This window comes from Andrographis paniculata, unplaced genomic scaffold (assembly GCF_009805555.1).
Source record: "Andrographis paniculata isolate CXL003 unplaced genomic scaffold, ASM980555v1 Contig57END, whole genome shotgun sequence".
Taxonomy (NCBI): Eukaryota; Viridiplantae; Streptophyta; class Magnoliopsida; order Lamiales; family Acanthaceae; genus Andrographis; species Andrographis paniculata.
In genome coordinates this window covers 2,599,484-2,610,367 of record NW_026137592.1, presented here as the reverse complement: position 1 = coordinate 2,610,367, position 10,884 = coordinate 2,599,484, and the positions used below count along the sequence as shown (strand labels likewise).

The 10,884-nt window shown below is 37.0% G+C and overlaps 3 protein-coding genes across 6 annotated transcripts; 2 read left to right on the top strand and 1 right to left on the bottom strand.

The window, feature by feature from the left end:
• The first annotated feature begins 31 nt into the window (after nucleotides 1-31).
• LOC127257110 (uncharacterized) lies at nucleotides 32-2,436 on the top strand. Its single transcript, XM_051283423.1, has 5 exons — nucleotides 32-322; nucleotides 422-550; nucleotides 637-801; nucleotides 1,214-1,516; nucleotides 2,058-2,436. The coding sequence occupies exons 1-5, from the start codon at nucleotides 44-46 to the stop codon at nucleotides 2,196-2,198; spliced, it is 1,017 nt and encodes a 338-aa protein (XP_051139380.1). The 5' UTR covers nucleotides 32-43; the 3' UTR covers nucleotides 2,199-2,436.
• Nucleotides 2,437-3,291: 855 nt separating this feature from the next.
• Nucleotides 3,292-4,792, top strand: LOC127257380 (B3 domain-containing protein At5g42700-like). Of its 2 annotated transcripts, none has more exons than XM_051283773.1 (6): nucleotides 3,292-3,508; nucleotides 3,605-3,700; nucleotides 3,776-3,819; nucleotides 4,066-4,237; nucleotides 4,322-4,528; nucleotides 4,614-4,792. In XM_051283773.1, exons 1-6 carry the CDS (start codon nucleotides 3,374-3,376, stop codon nucleotides 4,635-4,637), a joined length of 678 nt encoding a protein of 225 aa, XP_051139730.1. In that variant the 5' UTR covers nucleotides 3,292-3,373; the 3' UTR covers nucleotides 4,638-4,792. The 2 variants fall into 2 exon arrangements, with proteins under 2 accessions (XP_051139730.1, XP_051139729.1); XM_051283772.1 differs by having other exon boundaries at nucleotides 3,767-3,819.
• A 68-nt stretch (nucleotides 4,793-4,860) lies between these two features.
• Nucleotides 4,861-9,260, bottom strand: LOC127257379 (probable protein phosphatase 2C 12). 3 transcript variants are annotated; one of them, XM_051283771.1, is made up of 11 exons: nucleotides 9,113-9,260; nucleotides 8,820-8,938; nucleotides 8,185-8,495; nucleotides 7,559-7,730; nucleotides 6,897-7,050; nucleotides 6,746-6,809; nucleotides 6,222-6,329; nucleotides 5,901-6,026; nucleotides 5,582-5,820; nucleotides 5,261-5,466; nucleotides 4,861-5,174 (listed from the first exon to the last, which is right to left on the bottom strand). In XM_051283771.1, exons 3-11 carry the CDS (start codon nucleotides 8,383-8,385, stop codon nucleotides 5,149-5,151), a joined length of 1,296 nt encoding a protein of 431 aa, XP_051139728.1. In that variant the 5' UTR covers nucleotides 8,386-8,495; nucleotides 8,820-8,938; nucleotides 9,113-9,260; the 3' UTR covers nucleotides 4,861-5,148. The 3 variants fall into 3 exon arrangements, with proteins under 3 accessions (XP_051139728.1, XP_051139727.1, XP_051139726.1); XM_051283770.1 differs by having other exon boundaries at nucleotides 8,820-9,029; nucleotides 9,113-9,231; XM_051283769.1 differs by lacking the exon at nucleotides 9,113-9,260 and having other exon boundaries at nucleotides 8,820-9,079.
• Between the last annotated feature and the right edge of the window lie 1,624 nt (nucleotides 9,261-10,884).

Below are 10,884 nucleotides of genomic sequence, written 5' to 3'. Positions count from 1 at the left end.
GGTTTCCGGTGGGCCGCAGAGCTAGCTTCCTTGTCTTGAAGCTATGAAGAAGCGAGTTTTGGTGACAGGCGCTTCAGGATTTCTAGGCGGCAGCCTTTGCCGCGCGCTTCTCTCCCAAGGCCACGCCGTTAAAGCCTTTGTCCGCCCAACCAGCGACATCTCCTCCTTGCCTCCGCCGAGCGACGGCGGTGGTCTCCAGCTTGCTTACGGAGATGTCACGGACTATCCGTCGCTCCTGGAAGCTTGTTCCGGCTGCGACGTCGTCATCCACGCTGCCGCACTAGTCGAGCCTTGGATTCCTGATCCTTCGAAATTCAATACGGTAGGTCTCTGTTCCCCAATCTCGATTCAAATTTAAGGATAATTGAGTATTTAATACGAATGCACGTACTTAGGGTTTATTGATTGGGAAATTTGTAAGGTCAACGTCGGAGGACTGAAGAATGTGTTGAAGGCGTACAAGGAGATCAAGACAATCGAGAAGATCATCTATACGTCGTCGTTTTTCGCGTTGGGATCTACTGATGGAAAAATTGGGGATGAGACTCAGGTATTCCCAACTATACGGCCAATTTTCCAGTTGAATTCAAACTGATTTGCTACAATGTATGTTGTGATCATGTTAATCGTTTGCAGGTGCATTCTGCCGAATTTTTCTGTACTGAATATGAGAAATCTAAAGCTATAGCAGATAAGATTGCCATGGAAGCTGCAGCCGAGGGAGTTCCGATCGTGCCGGTTTATCCTGGAGTTATCTATGGCCCTGGAAAAGTCACTACCGCAAATGTGGTTGCACATTTGGTAAAAAATCCTTGTTTACTTCTCCCTTTTCGTAGCTTTGATTAATGGAGTTAAATCTAGTTGTGCATGTTTGTTGAAGATGATGCTTAGGTTAGAAATCATATGATCGTGAATTAAGTAGGATTTCGTGTCATTTTCGATAGAGCATTCCCTATATTTTTTCAACGAAATCATTGATAGGAAGGAGGTAGAAACAAAACCATGGATTTGAAGTTTGAACTCTAATCAATTTGAGTTTCCGAGAAACATCTTAACAAGTTTGTTTATATATATGTGAGTTCGATTTCAGTAATAATCCAATATATATAGGTGATGTTAATATCATGATTCTTGAGAATGATAAGATTGACAGATAAAGTTTGCGGAAACCTACATTTCTTAGTTTGTTATGTCAATCTTGCGCGAATTGCAGCTCGTGGAACGCTTCAATGGCCGCCTCCCATTTTACATTGGGTTAGAGAAGGGGTTCTCATTTTGCCATGTAGATGATGTTGCACAAGGGCACGTGGAAGCAATAGCGAAAGGTCGGCCAGGCGAACGATATCTTCTTACAGGGGAGAATGCATCTTTCAGTGATGTTTTCAATATAGCCGCGGACATTACTCATACTGCGAAACCTCGATTTCGCATGCCATTTTTACTTATGGAAGGTTACGCGTGGATATGCCTTCTCGTCTCCAAAATAACAGGGAAGCTTCCGCTAATCAGCCCCCCGGTATGGAACTATTCGATTTTATATCGCTTTGCACGTATATCATGCATTCGTGTACTCCATTCTAGATCCGTTTGCTCGTTAATTCCCCAATAAATTTTGTTTGAGTGACTTAAAACGATTCAACGTTGAGTGGTATATATTGGTGGACTCCCGTTTGTAGATAAATAAATTATGCTTATCCCTAATAGCTTAAGCTTTCAGGTGAGTCAGTCATTTATATCATCTAATATGGTATCAGGGCTTTGTTTGGTGACGTGGTGTGTTGGTGGACTCCCGTTTGTAGATAAATAAATAAATCATACGTATCCCTAATAGCAGATTCGTAACATGATGGAGTACACTTGTATTCGGGTACAATCTTAGATCAATATTTAGGAACACTTTTAGTTCCATATTTTTCAAGTGTGTTAAGATTGATCGAAAAGTTTCTCTATGATATTTTAGCCTCTCTCTTATTCGTTGCAACCGTCTTTAATTCGCAAGTATGATTACCGGATTAGAAATCTTGGCTAGCTACATTCATTATATCCTATTGCGACAGATGGTGAATGTGCTGAGGCATCAATGGGCGTACAGTTGCGAGAAGGCGAGGGCGGAGCTGGATTACGAGCCTCGGAGCTTGAAGGAAGGATTGTCGGAGATGCTGCCATGGTTGAAAGGTTTGGGTTTGATTCGATACTAATATGAGAAAATGTGTGTATATGTTAAGACTTGCAAGAAGATCTGATGGATCATTTTGCATAGATTTGAATTTCTGCTATGTTCATAGTAAATATAAAAAGGCTGTTTCTTTGCAAACGAATTGAAGAACCATGATTGAATTAGCTCTTTAATTAGAGTTTCCCTGTCGTTCTAGGAATAGGAATGTATATCATGTTACTATGCTTCCTTTTTTATTAAATCTTTTGCTATTGTTTCTAATTTAGAATGCCTTTAATTTTATTTTTTTATAATTTTTATTTTTTTTTACTCTTATAAAAACGGATCCAACAAAAATATGGAGATAAAGGTATATTTATATATATATATTTGTCAAAGATTATACAACTTAAAATTGTATAAAATAATTTTAAAAAAAAAAGAAAGAAAAAGAAAATGAAGTTCACTGTGTAATGGCTGCCAATTCTCACGGTATAAAAGTAAAATAGAATAAATAAAACAAGTCCTGTAAGTGTTTGTTTGGGGATTTGGATTTTGAATTGGGATTTGAATAGTAAAAATTTTGAATTTGAATAATTGTATGATATTATATAAATAGTTGAATGTAAAATTAATTTTTAGTATAATATAAAAAATAAAAAATAGGTATTTGATTTGATTTTTTAAAGAAAAAAAATGGGATGAATAGTGAATTGAAAATTCAATTATCCAAACAAACACACAACAAATTTATCTTTATTTGATCCGAATACAAAATTTAATAAATATAATAAGTAAATAAATTGAGAAATTTTTTTTATAAATTGAATGTATAAATAACTATTAACATATTTGTATATAAATATAATATTGAAAATATAAGATATATAGAAATTATTTAATGTAGATAAAAATGTTGGAGAAAAAAAAAACACATACTGTAGACAAAAATGAAAACCCAATCTGCCATAGACCAAAACAATATTAATTTTAATTTTGGCCCAAAAACCCAATCACTCTTGTGCCACGTACTTATTTATAAATTAGAAATGGTGTAGACTGTAGTGTGAGAAAGTGGCGATTCCATTCCAACGGTCAAATTTATTTATGCACACCCACCCACCCACCCTCCCATTTCAAAAAATCAAGCTTGAGCTTTTCTTCTTCTTCTTCTTCGTGTCTGGACTGGATCAATAGTTGGTTGAGGCAACAACGGTGATGTCGAAGGAGAAATACGAGGCTGTACGGCAGCAGAGGCTGGAAGAAAACAGGAAGAGAATGGAACAACTTCATCTCCCTCTTCTCTCTCAAGCCCTCAGAGACAGAGATTCCTCTTCTCCCAAATCCACCCCGGTACTTCAAATCATTCCCTCTCTCTCTCTCTCTCTCTATATATATATATATATATATATATACACGTATCAATCGTTTTGTCCTTTGTTTGAAAAGATGAAGAGGGGGCCGAAGCCCCGCGCGGCGAGGAAAGAGGTGATGCTCCCCGTGAGAAGGTCCCAGAGATTTACCAACAAATCTGCAACTAATCAAGTATCTTCAATTCAATCTTATTCATTCATTACAAATATAATAATAAAGCCATTAATTAATCTCTAGACATCGCAGGCTGTAGTATATTACCAGCGAGTTCAGCTGCAGCTGCCCAGAAGGTGCTTCAAATCAATCTATGGTCATTTTTTGTGGATTGTCATAAAAAAAGATATTTTCTTACACTTTTATTTTTATTTTTTTTTGCTATAAAAATAATCCGTGATAATTATTATTTATTTTTATTAAAATTCATGTCTTGCATTGCATGACAGAGACAATATTACATTATAGAGCCTTTGTTCTTTTCTAACTTTGAGAGAATTCAATTCTTATTTTGCGTTGTATTGTGTTGTTGTGTCCCTCAGAATACCGATGAGGGATACGTCGAGCCTCGTCTATGCATCGGACGAAGCCCGGCAGCGCGCAGTCGAGAAGGCCGAGAAAGTAGAGTCGGAGCTGACGGCGGGGACTGATCAGAGCCACCCGACCTTCGTGAAATCGATGCTTCCCTCCCATGTCAGCGGGGGGTTTTGGCTGGTCGGTTAACATCATCCATTCTTCTTGTTGCAAAATTCAATTCCTTTCTGTCGATAAAATAATATTTGTTGTGTGCGCATGTAGGGACTTTCCTCGAATGTCTGCAAGAAGATACTCCCCAAGAACGACGGCTTGGTCACTCTGGCAGACGAGCAAGGAGACGAGTGGTCAGTGGTATATCTTGCTCGGAAAAATGGGCTCAGCGGCGGCTGGAAGAAGTTTGCAGTTGATCACAAATTGGCAGACGGCGACGCCCTGGTTTTCCAGCTGATTCGACCCGCCTTCTTCAAGGTAGCAAACGGGATTCCTCAATTTTGGATTCGGTTTTGGAAAGATTTCGATTTGTTGTGAAATGGTTTTGTGTAATAACTTTCAGGTGTTCATTACAAGGGTTGGCTGATCATAGCCGCGGAGAACAGTGTTGGAAGACACCCACGACGGTGCTTCAAAATGTGTTTTTTCACGACAAAATTGATTCGGAAAAGTCTCATTATGTAATGCTCCGAAATTTGGAAAAGAATTCAAGAAAATCGATAAAAGCCAGGCTACTTTACTCTGTCCTAACACAGTAAGTTACAAATTTTCGAGATCCCGGAAGAAGAAGCCTAGTCGAACACGACGAATGAACAAACGAACAAACAATTGGTGCGCGATAATATTACAAAGACGATTGATTGTACACAAGACTTACTAGTTCTTCGATCAAAACAAACTTCCATTTCGATTCGTCAGAAGAAATATAAATATTGTGTAGCTTGTCAAAGGTATTCACAATAGCAGTCGAGAGGCTTACAGTAACAGCGTCGGCTGGGGATTTGTCCTTCTCAGGTCTTCAGTTGTCGACACTTTTGCAACATCTCGCCAGCGCGCACACGCCTTTGAATGAACCGAAACTATCTTGCTGTGCTCGACTATTCACTTTCATTACATCTTCCGGCTGTAAAAAAGATTATAAAATATTACAACAGGTATCAAGAACTGACTTTTCCTCCCGGGAATGGCGATGTTAGAATAAATACGAACCTCCCGGAGATCGGTAGTTCCCTTCCATGGCTTCTTTCTTTCGTTGGCAGTTTGGACAAAGGAAAGGGCCTTCCCACGGCCGCAGTTTTCGGGGATTCTTTTTCCCGGCTTGTATCGAGATCCCTTCTCCAGGTTTTATTTCAACTTGGCAAATCGCACAAATGAACATCTTAAACATGTTGGATACCGGGTACTTCGTTTCCAACCTACAGTATAAACAGGGGTTAAAATAAGTCAAGTACTTTCCGAAAACATGGAATTCCATAGTCGATATTTCTAGAAACTGGATTCAGATTTCAGAAGCATTGAAATCAAACTGACCTTTCTGTGAGCGAAGCTGATCCTGCTTCGAAGAGATCTTCCACACCATTCGATTCAGGCAACTCTTCCTTGCCCCGCTGTGAGGTCGACTCGGAAGCTTTCTTCCGGAAGATACCCTTAAAGACCCCTTTCCCGGGTTTTCTAGGAGGTGGTTTCGGTAGCTCGGGTTTTTCAGGAGGCGTTATATCTACAACAATGCAGGTCGTATCGTCCCGTAGACCTTTCACCTGTACAGCTTCCTGCAATACCATGAAAATCAGCATCGACTTAGCTTTTAATATATATGGACTAATAAAATAACAGATTGAACAACGGATACTTTGACGATCTGCGAAGCAGCAGCTTCGGCCGGCATCCCTCTGCAGCACTCAAAAGCTACTTCCGCAGGTAATGCATCCCAAACACCGTCGCTCGAGATAATGAGCCTTCCACCGCGCGATGATAGCTGCCGATACAAAGTTTTTTACATAAAACTGTGATCTCTAGAACCAAGGAGTTGCCGATCTTGAAACTACTCGAAAAGCATTACAATCGAATCGTATGTTCAACATTTTAAGAAACGCATAGAATTAGTTGTTTCTTAATAGATGCAACTGTGCAAAGTCAAGAGCAGGGAAGTTTCCACGATAAAAAAACAAACCTTTACTTGTTTTACATATGGTACGGGAACAATGAACTCTCCAACATCCATGTCGCCAATGGATCGAGAAAGGCACAAACCACCAGGCCAACACCGCAATGGCCCAATCTGCAAGAGTCAGACCATTCTCATATGAAAATTGTACCCAAAATTGCAAAAACGATTCAAATTTGTCGACAATTTGTGAGCTCTTAAGCCTATCCAAAGCATAACCAGCAAATTGCCTGTATTTCTAAAATAAGGCACCCCCACCTTATAAGCATTTAAAAGATCTGAAAACTTCATAAGACTTTTTAAATAATCTCTGCCAAACACGGTGCAAAAATCACGCCAAATTTCAACATAATTAATGATTGGTTTTTTAGTGACCAGCACTCTTCATAAAATAGCACATAGCTAAAATAGTCGAGTTTGGGACCTCCATACTTTTGCATCTGACAATTCATTCAAAGTGCAACCCATACACCGAATCAAAGACTCATACATTTTGCAAAACAAAATACAATTGCTTGTAAGAAGAGTACCTCTGTGCCACCCCCGGTGTTAAGCCGACCAACTTCACCTCCACATGCAGTTATTCGATCCCTCCTGGTTAATCAATAACTGGAGAACTAAGAAGCAATTATAAAGGAACCAATTGTGTAGAAAAATCTGGCAAAATAATGAATTGCTCACTCTTCTTCGTTGGAGTCGAGTCTATGATCTGCAGACAGGTAATGCAGCGTTCCTTCAGCAGATTGAAGTATGCCGCGAGAATCACCAACTGATGCAGCAGTTAAGATCCATCCCTCAAGAATTACAAAGGTAACAGTCGTTCCTGAAGTTTGGGCTGAAACATAAGAGCCAAAAATGTAAAGACGATAAGAATGTGTAATGATGACAAAGACGAGCTTCATTAACTAATCAGTGAAAATCGGTTTAGCTTAAAAAATGCAGGTGATTTCCGCATCTACAGATTAGTTCACCAAAAGGAAACATCATTTATCACAGTAATCAAACTCATTAAAGAAACATTCCCAAAAAGAGTACTTTTATTTTTCAATAATATCCAATCTTTGAATTCTAGTCAAAAGAATGATCAAGTGCCAAGACCAACCATATACAATAAATCCAAAAAGCAACCAATCAGCCATTAATATTTATGCACTTTTACCTTAATAATAACTCTAATTGTAAATTGTTCTTAAAATATATAAAAAACTCAATCTACACCACAAATGTTAATATATTCACAGAAGATATCTCGACATCTTTGATTCCAAGACGTATCTATTTTTTCAGTAAAATGTTTCAAGAACTTAACGAATGACCTAGAAAATATTCAATAATATTTGTACCTCTTTCTTGGAAATCTTTATCAGTTTTGACGAAACCAGCAACCAGAGCTCTGGGCAACGCTGTGATCCACTCTTCACTGTTTAGATCCGGTGGAATCGCAGATAAGACGCTGTTTAACAAATTCTCTTTGGAATATAGAGCGGCTGCAGATCCGTTGTGACCATCAAATAACTGAAAAGAAAAGTTTAAAAAATATAAAAAGTAAGAACAAAAAACAGAAAATGTGAAAACAATAATAGCACCTGTCAACCAATCAAATTATCCCCAGCATTGTCGGAAGGGGTCGAGATCATTAAAATCGAATCTCATCCACTTTGATCATGATTAAAACAATCGAATCCCAAAATTTTGTCAACTTGACCTCTACGAATAAATGTCAGCCTCAAAATAATGAAGAAAAGACAATCAAAATCTAAATTCCGCAAACAAATCTAATAAAGCTCAGCAGTCTTTTGTAAGTCAACGCGACACTTCCTTACAAGTAAACGAAACGTAAGTAACACGAAAGAAATTCAGTCATTGAACATTAAGCAATCACTACCCATCAGCTCAGACAGTATGCCGACAAACCACCGATAAAATAAATAAGAGAAAAACAAATTGATGTAAGAACCAGATATTATACCGCGAAGACAGAATATGTGGCAACTCCATCGCCCAAGACACGCTGACATTCCGTCTTGATGAATGTAAAATCCTCGCCTTTCTTGCTCTGACTTGCCTGACCATGCGAAATCTCCGGCCTCTCGATCCTCTCACTTGCCAACTCCCTCTTCAACAAAACTGATAACGGCACAGTTTGGTGGTCACTACTCTTACGCAACATAGCTAACCACGACAAAGTTTACTTATCCTTTCCACTTCTCAATCAACACTTTCCAAAAATTCAATCTCTTCTTCTCTTTCACTTCCACTGAATTCAATTGACAAAATATCCTACAAACATCGCAAAATTAAAGTTAACTAAAAAGTTGCAATCCATCTACAAGCCATCATCATCAACCATAAAAGGAACTATGATTGCAGCGATTCCTCAAAAAAGGTAAGCAAAAATTCTAATTGAAAATATAATAATTTACAAAGATCGTCCAGATTGATGGCAAGTTCGACTGCACCGCAATAATAATCACACGAAATCGAATCATATAAGCATAAAAAACAATGCCGATCAAAGTATAACCCTAGTCCCCAAAAACACCTAAACTTCTCCCCAGAAAAATAGCAAATCAAACAAAACTACAGAATTAGAAAACAACTAACCAGGAATCAATGATCGCCCAAACACTCCCCCGGGTTGCGTTCACGAAGAAACGCAGATCCCGGCGCCGCTGGATTCCGAGCTTCAATTAACCCGATGATTGCGCATTCCACTGCGGATTCTACGAAGAGAGAGAAATTGGAAGAGCGAGAAAACAAAAACAAAGGGGTTGGGGGGTGAGATGGTGGGGCAAAATTGAAGAAGCTGTCCTCCTGTCCGGCCAAAATTTCTGCCCTTTTTAGGGGTGAGTATTTCAACAAACCTAAATTATATATATAAATATATATATATTTACCAGCAGAAACAACGACGGCGACGACGGCGACTCCAACAATTCCAATAAATTAATGAATACAATAAAAATTGGAGACTGAATCGACCCGTGTTGGTGTATATATTTGTTGGTTTTTCATGTGCAGGAGCAGCAGCAATGACAATTTGACAATTGACATAATGGCAGCATCCCCACCCCCCTAACCCCACCCCACCCCACCCCACCCCGACCCAATGCGTGTATGTATCTATCTGTATGTATATGTGAGTCGCAGAAAAATGCTTTTGTTCGGCAATAACACAGAATGGGAATCTGAGCTGTGAAAAAGGTGTCCCCTTTTTTTTTCTTCCTTCTCTTGTGGGCATAACATAAGCGCGTTTCCACTTTCCATTGTACGGCACACTCCGCATTAATCCCACTCCAATTTTTTTTTTTTTTTTAAAAAAATAAAAAACACAGACACAGACATGGAATTGTTCATTGAATAAGTGGAAAGATTTTTACAAAGATTATTTTGACTATTTTACGAGGAGGAGATAGACAGACAAACATGGGTCAATTTGGAAGTTAACATTACACCATTTTAGGGATCAAATAACTAACAATTTTGATGGCGCCTAATCGCCTATCATATCTCGCTTAGCCTATCCTTTAACTACACTTTCTATTTATTTTTTTTTATTAAAAACAGTACTACTAGTCTTTATTTTTATTAAGGATTTATTTACATTGTGCTTTTATTTATTTTATCATATTTATTTCCTCAAATTTTTATTATTCATAAAATAACTTTTTTCTTTCAAAAACTAAATCAAATATTTATTTTAAATTATATTAAAGAATTAAATATAATATCATATCAACACTTATATACCGCATGATACAACTATTCTAATTTTAAAATTTTACTATTCAAATCTAAATAAAACATCCAAATCCCCTAACAAACACACCCTTGGTATAGTTCTTAATCGATATTATAAACTTTGTACAGTGTATTAATATAATATATTAATTTTATTCATTCAAAAAGTAAATAATTTAATATAAAAATATTACTCATTCTGTTCCAGTTAAAATGTCAATATTACAATAGAAACTGAATTAAGTAAAATATAATTAGTAAATAATTAATAAATATATTAATAAAAATAATCATTATATAATTATATATTAAAATTAAGATAACTAAATAATTTAATTAAGATTAATAAAACATTAAATTATAAATACTAAAATGTCATTAAAATGATAATAATGTTTAAAAAAAAAAATGACAAATTATATGGGAACGAGAGAAATAGAAATAAAATAAAATAAAATTGAACACTTTATGTAGAACGAAAAAACGTATATTTTATACCACCAATATAACTTTTTTATACCAAAAAAACAAATTCATCCAAAAACACTTATTTAACAAACTCAAATCTTAAAGTAATTTAAGTAATATTTTCTTTATATTCTTTTTATACATGTTGGGTAGGGATGTCAACGGGGCAAGTTCGGACAGGTTCTGCACGCCCCAAGACCCGCCCCGCTATAAAATATTAGGCTCCGAGATCGGTTCTGCCCCGCTTCCATCCGACTCTCGGACCCGCCCCGGGTGGGGCGGGTCCGGGACCAACCCGCCAAATCCGTTTTTTTAAAAAATATATAATAATAAATATTTTTTTAACAATCGAATACTAAAACAAATAGCATTAAAAGCAAAAAAAAATCTAAAAATAATCAAATATTGATCCATAAAAATAAGATAAATAAATAAATAATATATTTTTATTATATAAATA

What these genes read in the sequence shown, in the direction of transcription:
- LOC127257110 (XM_051283423.1), top strand. Translation starts at nt 44, where the DNA reads ATGAAGAAGCGAGTTTTGGTGACAGGCGCTTCAGGATTTCTAGGCGGC. An exon ending in ATCCTTCGAAATTCAATACG is followed by an intron (nt 323 to 421) that starts GTAGGTCTCTGT and finishes GAAATTTGTAAG; the next exon opens with GTCAACGTCGGAGGACTGAA. An exon ending in TTCCGCTAATCAGCCCCCCG is followed by an intron (nt 1,517 to 2,057) that starts GTATGGAACTAT and finishes CTATTGCGACAG; the next exon opens with ATGGTGAATGTGCTGAGGCA.
- LOC127257379 (XM_051283771.1), bottom strand. Translation starts at nt 8,385, where the DNA reads ATGTTGCGTAAGAGTAGTGACCACCAAACTGTGCCGTTATCAGTTTTG. An exon ending in CCACATATTCTGTCTTCGCG is followed by an intron (nt 7,731 to 8,184) that starts GTATAATATCTG and finishes TTTTCTTTTCAG; the next exon opens with TTATTTGATGGTCACAACGG. An exon ending in CATATGTAAAACAAGTAAAG is followed by an intron (nt 6,027 to 6,221) that starts GTTTGTTTTTTT and finishes TTGTATCGGCAG; the next exon opens with CTATCATCGCGCGGTGGAAG.
- LOC127257380 (XM_051283772.1), top strand. Translation starts at nt 3,374, where the DNA reads ATGTCGAAGGAGAAATACGAGGCTGTACGGCAGCAGAGGCTGGAAGAA. An exon ending in CTTCTCCCAAATCCACCCCG is followed by an intron (nt 3,509 to 3,604) that starts GTACTTCAAATC and finishes TTGTTTGAAAAG; the next exon opens with ATGAAGAGGGGGCCGAAGCC. An exon ending in TTCGACCCGCCTTCTTCAAG is followed by an intron (nt 4,529 to 4,613) that starts GTAGCAAACGGG and finishes AATAACTTTCAG; the next exon opens with GTGTTCATTACAAGGGTTGG.